This window comes from Gymnogyps californianus, chromosome 1, assembly GCF_018139145.2.
Source record: "Gymnogyps californianus isolate 813 chromosome 1, ASM1813914v2, whole genome shotgun sequence".
NCBI classification, from domain to species: domain Eukaryota; kingdom Metazoa; phylum Chordata; class Aves; order Accipitriformes; family Cathartidae; genus Gymnogyps; species Gymnogyps californianus.
The window spans coordinates 160,540,384-160,551,091 of record NC_059471.1 but is presented as its reverse complement, the minus strand read 5'-3'; the positions used below and the strand labels follow the sequence as shown (position 1 = coordinate 160,551,091).

The 10,708-nt window shown below is 55.6% G+C and overlaps 1 protein-coding gene across 1 annotated transcript; it reads left to right on the top strand.

Moving 5' to 3' along the window:
• The first annotated feature begins 1,198 nt into the window (after nt 1-1,198).
• TXN2 (thioredoxin 2) lies at nt 1,199-10,216 on the top strand. The gene is made up of 4 exons (XM_050914869.1): nt 1,199-1,220; nt 1,967-2,175; nt 4,387-4,510; nt 9,505-10,216. Exons 2-4 carry the CDS (start codon nt 1,967-1,969, stop codon nt 9,619-9,621), a joined length of 450 nt encoding a protein of 149 aa, XP_050770826.1. The 5' UTR covers nt 1,199-1,220; the 3' UTR covers nt 9,622-10,216.
• Nucleotides 10,217-10,708: the final 492 nt, after the last annotated feature.

Below are 10,708 nucleotides of genomic sequence, written 5' to 3'. Positions count from 1 at the left end.
CTTCCGTGGGCTTTACGTCCCACTGCCCCAGCTCCAAGGCCGGGCCGGGAATGGTTCTCATGGCCTGCAGTTGTCGGGGTGGTGCCACTACTTGCTACACCCTTGGCACCCTGGGCTTTTTATTTTGGGGCTGCCCAGGGGAAGAAAAGGGCCTGTGACTGAACTGGGTTGACGGGCTGTCACCAAGAGCCCGTTTCATTCGTTCCCTGTACGCGCTGACAGAGCGCGCCTCCCTGTTGTGCCTGCGCGCGCGCACCTTCCCCAGATGTCTCCTCTTCCGTCCTCACCTTCCCGCAAGAGATCCGCAGACTGCGCACCCACCGTACGCGCGGCGCCTCAAATTGTGATTCCCCTCAGAAAAGCGAAGATCACAAACAAACAAAAAAAACCAACGGCACCCGCCGGCTCTTCCAGCGCGCCCCGCGCCTGTCTCCCAGGGTTGGGATCTGGCGACCGAAACCCCCGAGGCCTTGCTGCCGCTCCCCTCCGGCAGGTCCTGGGGAGCGGGGATCTGGGTCCCCGCCCTTCGGGCGCGGCTGGGCGAGCGCCGCAGCTTTCAGCCTCGCCCCTGCTGGGGCCGATGCCATCGGAGCTGGCAGGGGGAAGGAGCGCCGGCCCTGAATCGTTTTTCCACCGGGCGGCGTGGTGAGAAAGGCCGCGGGGGAGCAGTCGGCCACACTGGTTTGTAGCCGCCCGTGGGAGCAGGGTCGTGGGCTGGGCCCAGTGCCCTGCCCCGTTGTGCGTCGCGTGGAAGGGAGTCAACGGCTGGCCGGCGGGTTGCAGGGCTGTGTCCTTCCTGGAAAGCTTAAGGAAGCAGGCGGAGCAGCGCCGTCCTTCGCCCAGCCCCGAGCGGAGGGGACCGACGGGACGGGACGGGACGGGACGGGACGCCGCCGCGGCCCGCGCCACGTGCGGAAGGCGCGCCGCGCCCCGGGCGGCTGTCGCGGCGCCCATTGGAGGGCGCCGCCGCCAATCAGCACCCAGGGCTCGCCCCGCCTGACACAGCCCGCCGGCCCCCCTGCAGGGCGGTGGGAAGGGGCTTGAAGGACCGCCACGGCGGCCAGTCAGAGATCGGCGGTTGGGGCGGCGGCCAATCGGTTGGGAGGGTGGCCGTTCCGTTGTTCGCAGGCTTCCTGCGGCGGCGGCCAATCAGCGTGCGGGGGGGGCGGGGCACTAAGCGGAAGTTTGGTTGGGCGTGGGTCACCTCCGGGCCTAGGAAGGTGCGGGGCGGGGGCTGCGGCTCGGGGGGGATCGGGGGGGGGGGACGGGGACCGGTCCTATGGCGCCGGGGGAATGGGGCCCTCCTGGCTAGGGCGTCCTGCTCTCTGGGGCTGGAGGGGAGAGTCGGGTCCCCATGGCTGGGAGGGTCCTGCTCTCTGGGGCTGGAGGGGAGAGTCGGGTCCCCATGGCTGGGAGGGTCCTGCCCTCTGGGGCTGGAGGAGCAGTGGGGCCCCCGTGGCTTGGGGGGGGTGTCCTTCCCCACCGGGTTGGGGGGCTGAGGGGGGAGCCCATGGCTGGGGGACCCTGTCCCACTGATGGGAGCTGCTGGGACCCTCTGGCTGAAGGAGCCGTGCCCTATGGTGTCAGGGGAATGGGGATCCCGTGGCTGGGGGGCCTGCCCTATGGGTGGGAAGGGACAGGCCGGGATGAAGGCCCTGCTCTGTAGGGCTGGGGGAAACGGGGACCCTGTGCCTGGGGCGGGGGGCCCTGCCCCATAAAAATGGGGAGGAAGCTGGGGTCTGTAGCTAGGGGTTCCATGGCAGGTGGGACCCCACGGCTGTGGGGCTGGAGCTGCAGTGGGGTGGCAAGGGCTGAGCATAGGCATGCAATGCCCCATATGTTTCTGTTGGGGCACCTGCTGGCTTGGGGGCTGCCCTGCTGAGGGGACTCTGGGCGGGGCACTGCTGCAGTGGGACCAGCCGTGGGGTGCACCCACCCCGCATACCTCCTCCTCCTCTCCCCACAGATGGCCCAGAGGCTGGCGCTCCGGCGGCTGCTGTCCCTCACCCCCAGGACGCTGCCCCCACAGGGCCCCCTGGCACCGCGTGCACCCCACGGCAGGGCCTTCAGCACCTCAGCAGGCTGCAGGAGCACCTTCAATGTGCAGGACGGCAGTGACTTCCAGGACCGGGTGGTGAACAATCCCAAACCCGTTGTGGTGGACTTCCACGCGCAGTAAGTTCCCCCCTATGGCTCTTGCGCCCCTCTCTGCCGTCACACATGCAGGTGTGTCCCTGCTGCTTTCCTGACACGGTGGCACTCTGGGCGTACCGGGGACGTGAGCGTGCCCGAGGGCTTCCCAAGCTATGGAGCTGCCGACCGCCCTGCCGGGCGTCTGGTGTTAAAAGGTGCTTCTGCGCCTACGGCGCAATCCATAGAGGTTTCGCGTGTTGGGTTGCACCGCTGTAGGTGTAGCTACACCCTGCAGGAGCGTAAAACACAAGTGCCAAGAAGGCGTTCCCCAGGCTGGCGTAGCTGCACCTCTCAAGTGCTCAGGTGTCACCCTGGTCCTGGCGTTGCATCATTCTGCAAAAGACACCTCAACAAAAAGCTCTGATATCTCCCTTTTTTAGCTTCGTGGATTAAGTGTCCTCTTAAAAACACTAAATGATGTTAACAGCTGTGGAAGAACACTTGGTATACCCCTGCACTGTCATGTTGTGTCTTTCCAGTTTTCTTACGCCGCATGCTCTTGAGGCAGGGCTCTTGACCGCAAATGCCTTTATGTATTAATAACAGCCACGCGATACCAACGGCAGCATTTGTCATCGATAAAAACGTTGTCATCCTCTTGCCAGTAAAAATATTCCTAGATGTTATCTGCCGGATTAATGATACTGATTATCTTTGTTTTCTCACGTATTTTCATAGTCCTGCAGTGCTGTCATGTGAGCCTGTTGTGGCTGATTTTGGGCAAACAGAGTATGAAAAAGCCCAAAACTTCTGCTCTAAATAGACCAAACTGACAAACCAAAGTGAACATTAATTGGGATCATCCAGGGAGGAGAGGACAAATAGTTGAAAGCCTCAAGCCTGATACAGAGGGAGGCTGAGCAGGAACAAAGTTTACCAGAGCTTCAATTTTAAAAGAAAGAGGCACTTAGACCTTTAACTCGTGTTTTCCTTGAACTGAGTAAGTTCATACCATCTGTCATGGTTTAACCCTGGCCGGCAACTAAGCACCACGCAGCCGCTCACTCGCTCCCCCCACCCAGTGGGATGGGGGAGAGGATCGGAAAAAAAAACCCCAACTTGTGGGTTGAGATAAAGACAGTTTAATAGGACAGAAAGGAAGACAATAATGATAATAATAATAAAATGACAATAATAATACTACTAAAAGAATTAGAATATACAAAACAAGCAATGCACAATGCAATTGCTCACCACTTGCCAACAGATGCCCAGTCAGTTCCCGGGCAGCGATCTGCCCCTCCCGGCCAACTCCCCCTGGTTTATATGCTGGGCCTGGCATCATATGGTATGGAATATTCCTTTGGCCAGTTTGGGTCAGCTGTCCTGGCTGTGTCCCCTCCCAGCTTCTTGTGCCCCTCCAGCCTTCTTGCTGGCTGGGCATGAGAAGCTGAAAAATCCTTGACTTAGTATAAACGCTACTTAGCAACAACTAAAAAGTTGTGTTACCAACATTATTCTCATACTAAATCCAAACCATAGCACTATACCAGTTACTAGGAAGAAAATTAACTCTATCCCAGCCAAAACCAGGACACCATCCTAACTGGTGCAGTTAGAGGATGCAGGGGGTGTTTTCTGTGTACAGGGCCTCGCAGTCTGCTGTTGCTGCACCTGGGTTGGGAATAGGTGGTCTCTCTTTGAACAGATGCGATGCCTCTGCGAGTTTTGCAGCTCAAGGGGAATTTCTGTAAACGCTGCGATGAGCGCGGAGGGGAAGTCTATGATCTGATGATTGGCCTAAACCGATTTGAGTGTGGGCTGCGGCCCCCGCACCCGGCAGTGACACTTGCTCCAGGGCAGCTTTGTGGTCAGCAGGGTCACAGCTGTGCATGTACGCACCAGCGAGGATGCAAAGCAGGGTAGGGATGAACGGCTGCTGAGAGGGGGCAGGAGGACCACCAAGGTTGGCAGAGCAGACTGCGGTGTGATCGAAATGACATCAAAAGCACCACGAACGCTGAATGGTGACCTCTTCTTCCACTCAGCCCCCCCACCCCCCCCCAAAAAAAGCCCTTGACAGCTCCTTTGCGAGAAAAATGTTTTTCTAAGCCATGTTTCGGGAATGGAGTTTCCAGGCTGGCTCTCGAATGGAATGGCGATGGTGCTAAAGGCACTGGCGTACCAGCAAGCCTTCCACGGCTGCTGCTGTGCTTGCCTCCTCTAATGTCCCCTCTCCTCTTTCTCCATCAGGTGGTGTGGCCCCTGCAAGATCCTAGGCCCCAGGTTAGAGAAGATGGTGGCCAAGCTGGAAGGGAAGGTGCTGATGGCCAAAGTGGACATTGATGATCACACAGACCTTGCTATTGAGTATGAGGTAGGAGCCGGAAGAGTGCAGACTTTCTTTTGCTGATGGTGCAAAGAAGGTCCCTCCCTGGGGAGAGGTGTGCCTGCACGGCAGCAGCGTTGGTGGGGAGGGGAAGCCCAGTGCCTACAGGTTCCTGATCCCTCGGGTCACTTGTTAGTAGCTGGATTTCGCTGTTTGGCTCTCCTCCAGCTCTGCTGCTCGTGCTCAGCATCCCCACCTCTTAATTCTGCAGAAAGGTGTCCTCTAAGCCTTGCAGGCATCTGTCAACGTGAATGCTTGCCTGGCCACGAGGAGCCTGCAGCATACGCAGCGTTTTAGTGCCTGCATGGGCTGCTCAGGTGCAGGGCAGGAACATGAAGTAACAAGCCCCAGTCTGCTCTGCTCTTGAACGTGGTTCTTCATGCAGCCAGCCCGTCCTCTCCCTTCCTTGTTCAAGATTTCTTGCTGGGTGATAATGTCCTGTCCTTCAGCCGCAGCACAAGGAGACACCATGGGTTCTGTTTGGACAGGTAGAAGCCAGGTCGGAGAACACACATAAGCACCAGGAGCATGCGTCCTGCTCTTGACAAGCGCGGACCTTGGTGCTTACACTAGTGTTTTACATGCCTGTTGGGTGTGTTCCCCGTGCTGCCTTGCTCCCAGGAAGGAGCAGAGTGACTGGAGAAGGCCACAACTTTGGTTTACGTGATTTATTTTTTTTTTTTCCCCTGTGTCAGTGATTAGGTAGTTCAAGAAATGCAAAAACTTCTCTGACGACTGTGCTCACCTCCATTGTCTGTCCTTGTAATCAACAACTCAGTCTACGGAGTCGGGGCATCCCTGTGTTTTACAGGGAAGAAAGTGCTTAATTTTCACTCACATATCACGCAGATGGAGCTGCTCCCCCTCTGCAGATGAAGTCCTGCTCCCAGGGCGGAGGCTAGCACAGGAAGCTCCTCAAGTTGCCCAGCAAAGTGTGAACCATCTCCTGAGCAAGCTGTCGTTTTGTTGAGCGTGGAAGAGACGCTCTGTGCCGTTCCCACACCCTGCCGAGCCGGAAGGAGAAGGAAGTGGAAACAGCTTGTTCCCTCCCACTCTTTCCCGAGGAGACCTTTCTGCCTGTGCTGTGGTGGCATGTCTACCCAGCTGGCACCCACAAACGTGACTTGCAGCTTCCACAAGCTGAGCATGAGAGCCTCCGGTGCTCTCTCGGTGGTGGCGTGCTGGCAGATACGCCCCAGGCCAAGGAAGATGGCTGCTGGCTCCTGAGCAGGGCTGTGCATTGCAAGCCCAAAGGCTGCGTAGCTTGAGGGTGCTGGTGGGAAGAAGTTGAAGAGGGTGAGGTTGTTTCAGTGGTGGTCAGAAAGTGCGTAAATCCTAATAGATGCAGGCAAGGCTCTGGTAGCAACCACCCTAAGGAGAAAAGGAGAAGAGAATAGAGATTATTAGCTCAACTCTTGTATTGTTCTAAGCCTTCCAGTAGATCGAATTAGCTGGGATTACAAGAGGATAATCTCCGATGACTGGAAAACGGCAATCAGAGTGTGTGCATGTGAAGAAAGGCCTTTAAAAAGAGGCTGAAAGTTCCCGAGTTGTGCAGGTTTGATGACACGCTGCGTGTGCTCTCCCACTGGATGGTGAGTGAGCAGCTGCACAGCCTGCTGTGTACATGCATTTGTCTGCAGGGTCTGCCTGTCTTGCGGCCCTGGTGGCATAGGTGCAGGCAGGATTGAGGCTGCGGCCAGGGCCAGCTTCCAGCAATTCATTCTGGAGCCTTATATACAAACATGATGAAGTTTTTGTTTTGCAGGAGGGCCTGGGGATCGTCACTGCGTCCTCCACTCTCGGAGTGATGCATATATCTGGTCTTGATCATTATCCCCATGGCTAAAACCCCATCCTTAGGCAGTGTCTGTGAGTAGGATAGCTGCAAACGGGTAGGGGTAAAGGAGAAATTTTTGCTTTGATCTTCATAGTTTGGGGCATCCTTTTCAAGGCAGAAGTTTGGTTCATGTGCTGAGCGTGTGCTTGGTTTTTCTTTGTCTTCTGGGAAGTTGCTGCTTAAGGAGATGTGAGCGTAAGGGCTGATGGGAGGACACCAAGTCGAGATCAAAGAGGGACCAAAGGTAGTGTTTAGGAGAGATCAGGAAAACCAAAGGTGGTATTTGGGAGGGATCAGGAAAGATTTATTTAAGGCCATTCCATTGGGGATCAGATGTCTGCACGCTAAGAAAGTTTTTGTTTCGGGGGTTTTCAGCATCCATGCCACCCCCACAACTCCTCCACTAGCTGCCAGGAAGTCTCCTTCCATCCATGTTTATTCCCCTGCCCACACACGCAGCCCCCAGCACGCCGCCTGATTGCACAACGTCCTCTTCAGCAGCCTCGTTGGCGCGGGAGGAGGCAGGGCGAGGAGGAGAGACCCCCTGGAAGAGCCAAGGAATGCCGGCGCATTCCTTCACACGCGCTGCTGTCTGCCCTCGGCTCCCAGCTGTCCCGGCTTAGCACGAAGCAGGGACGTGTTTCCTGCGACTAGAAATGTCCCCGGCGCCCTTCCCTGTCCAGTTATGCCCAGCACAAAAGTTCTTTCTCTGGGGATTCCTCCTTTTATCTAATACCTTTCATCTCTGGTTGTGGCCTTTCTCCACTGCTCCAGCCCGCTCCTGACCTCTCACCCCGAGAGCAGAAAGGGAGAAGGAATACTTTTGTTTAATCTGCCGTCTCTTAAAATTCTTTAGATTCATCTCTTGCCTTGGCCCGTTGCCCACGCACGTGGCCACTGGGAAGGGGCAGCCCCTTCTCCAGCCGCTGCGGGTGTGCAGCTCGGGAGAGCTGCTGGATACAGGGATGGTCGTTCACCAGTGGAGCTCGGTCCTGTGTTATGCCTCATTCTGAAGCCTGGGTGAAGTCCTTTCCCCTGCTCCGTTGTGTGGTATCCGAGCTTGTATAAAAGCCCGGGTTTCAAATGAGAGAGAATTCCCTTGGTACGGGTGCTGCCAGGAATAGCCTGGATGGCCATGTTTATTTATTTATCTGTGTGGTCAGCGCTGATCAAAAGCAGCCTGACTTTTTCTCTAGAAATGCTCTTGAGGGAGGAGGAGAGTTTGTTTAGGTTCAGTGCGGATGGGACCCAAAAAAAAGAAGGCAGGAAAAAAGAAAAAAAAAAAGGCTCCAACTTTGCATTCTAGAAATTCCCATGACTTTTGCTTCTCAAGCAGCAAAACAAAGTACGTGCTCTATTAACAGGCTGCCCTTGCTGCAGCTAGCAGGAAGGAAGCTGTCAAAAGCATCGTGTTTTCTGGGTGGACACAAGTTGCTCAGTGCCCCTGGTTCTCGCCCAGCTCTGCAGTGCCAGCCCCAAACCTGCCACCCGTTTTTGGGGTTTGCTTACCAGCATGAAAAGGGGAAGAGATGGAGGGATCGAGCCTGTGTGAAGCTCGTGGGTGTGCTGGTCAGCATGCAGAGCCCTGTAACCCGGTGTTACTCTTCTGGTTCTCTGTGGTGCTTCGAAGAGTCGCCCGTTCCTCACCCAGGCCGTAATGGCCTGATGCTTGCTGTTGCTGGTTGGGCATGCTGGTTTTTTGGATGGAGCTGGGGCAACTCTGCTCGTTGTTAACCCACTTTGCAAACCAGAGGGAGGCTCAGTGGAGCTTTGCCCTTCTCAGGGAGGGAGAGACCAGTTGAGTGCAGTGCTGATACCGTCCTCTCTCACCCCTAAAATCACAAGGGAGCGTGTTGGTGGCACCATCACCAGTGCTGGGGCCCGAGCCTTCCTGCTCCGCTCCCGCCAGTCACTAGGAGGAGCTGAAGATCGCGCGTTGCAGCAGCCCCAGCGCTCCCATCCCTTCAGATGAGACTGCACAAGCCCTGGAGGACAGACTGCGGGGAGCCACGCTGGACTGGCCGGCCGGGTGGGAAGGGAAGCACAAAATTTCCCTTTCATCTCAGGCTCCCGATGGGAGAAAAGCCAGCCCTCTGGCAGGTCTCCCGAGGAAGGATTTGCAGATCCTTGCTGGCAGCAGGGCTGGCAGCGCATGCGGGAAGGCCCCGCAGGCTGGCGGGGAGGCAGCAGGCGAGATAAGGACAGGACGTGTTTCAGGGGGGGAGGCTTTGCAGAGATAAGGGCACCGAAGCTGTGGGATCAGAAACATGATCAGATCTCACTGCCACCGCAGCTGTCCCAGCTCTGGTTGCTGCTTCTCTGGATTGTGTCCCTGGGGTCTCTTCTGTCGCCAGTCAGCCAGCAAGTCCTGGGGGAATGTTGTCATTTCCACCACTGTTCTCTTGGATAATTCCCAGAAAACTTTGTTCTGGGCTAAAAAAGCAGCGCCTGGAGCAGCGCAGCTGCCTGCTGGCTCTGGTCAGAGGGACTTTTTCACTTCTTATCTAATCGCCAGGGATCCGCAGTGGACAGCCACTGGTGTGTGACCAGCTAAACCACTGAAAACAGGAGCAGAAAAGGAAGGGTGGGTTGTCATTACCGTGATAGGATGGAGCAGGAAATCTGCCTGTGCAGTGATGGGGGGGGGATCCTCCTCCAGCTCCAGTCCTGTCTGGAGAAGAATGCGGGTCCAGTCTGATACCGCCCTGGCCATAAAATGTCCAAAGGTCGTCATGTCTGAGAGGTGTCCTGGTAAAAGACTGGGTTTGTTTGCTTATGATAGGACAAAAGCGAAGGAGAAGAGGAATTTGTACTGGAGAGGGGGGAAAAGCTTTACCTTGGTTCTATATTAGCTTTGGTTTTGTCTTTAAAATTTTGGGTCGGTCTTAAATGCGAAAAGCTGCTCAACCTTGACTTAAGCAGTGCGACGTGAGTCAGTGCAGAGATGAGGCCACAGGGAGAGGAGGAACATGGAGCTCAGCTGGTCTGTGTTTTGTGAGCGGACACGTTACCCTTCAGCAGTGTATGCTCAGCTCCCTTGTAGCCACTTCTTCTTCTGTAGAGCTCTATGTGGGGCCTGGGTGCAGCTTGGGCTCCCCGCAGCCTCTGCTCACCTGTGTCTCCCTGTTTCTGTTGCCCCCAGGTGTCAGCAGTGCCGACCGTGCTGGCTATGAAGAACGGAGACGTTGTGGATAAGTTTGTGGGGATAAAGGACGAGGATCAGCTGGAGGCATTCCTTAAGAAACTCATTGGAGCCTGAAGTAAAAGGGCAGCTGTACCTCTGCCTCTGGACACGTCCACGTTGTGCATTCCTTGCCTGGGAGAGCTGAGGGGCACGTGAACTGCCTGCCTTGTACAACCTGGGGTTTTCTTCTGGTTTGGGGTTTTTAGGAGAATGGACAGTATTGTAACCCTTCCCTCCCACTCCCCCTTCTCTTGAGCAGCAGTAGTTGTAAAGGGCGCTGAGGAGCGGGGCTGCTTATTCTCAAAATGGGGAATGCAGCTGGAATTAGGAGTCTGTGTTTATCAGCAAAGAGCTGACATGCGGAGCTGCTGCTGAGTTAAGAGGAGGAATGTTTTTCTCTTTGTCTAGCATCTGATAGCCCAGAGCAGAGGGCAGCTGCTCCCTGCAAGATGTGGGTACATACCTGCCCTGGGTGGGTTTGTTTAAAGCTGAGAATGCCTCTGCCTTGTCTGTGAAACATGTCTCTTTTTCCCTCTGTCCTCGTGTCGCTGGGACAGGTACAACTCCAGAAATCCATGGGCTCCCATCATAATTTTATAAGAGAAAATAGAGAGAAGTATTTTATGGATCTCCTTTTGTAGGTCTGTAATAAAGAGAACTTTATCGGTCACTGCTGTCTAGCTGGAGAATAAAACTTGATTCTCAGAAACCACAGGAAAGTCCCTTGTCTGTCCAGAGAGGTGAGAGGGAGTATCAGCAGCACAGTGGCTGGTTTGTAACCATGGGTTGGGAGAGCACAGGTTACGACTTGATCCCTACTAAAAAGTAATGTGCCGAAAAACAAACAAGTGAATTACTTTCATGGGGCTTTCAGTGCTGCTTCTAGGACCCCCTTTGGGTGCTGCTGGATCCGGGACGCTGGAGGAAGGACTCGCCTCCTGCGCGCAGAGGAACAGCGGCTCGTTGCACACAAGGAACCTGAGCTGTGCTCGCTCCCCCTGTGCTTTTCTCACTCCTTTCCTGCCCAAGGAGCCTGAGAGCCTCTCTCCCCCTTGCGTGAATGATTAAATCTGCTCACACAGGTGAGCCCAGCCAAAAGGCAGTCTTTTGAGTTTAATTGCCCTGACCTTTAGACTAAGGGAGGCAGTTGTGTGCTCGTATT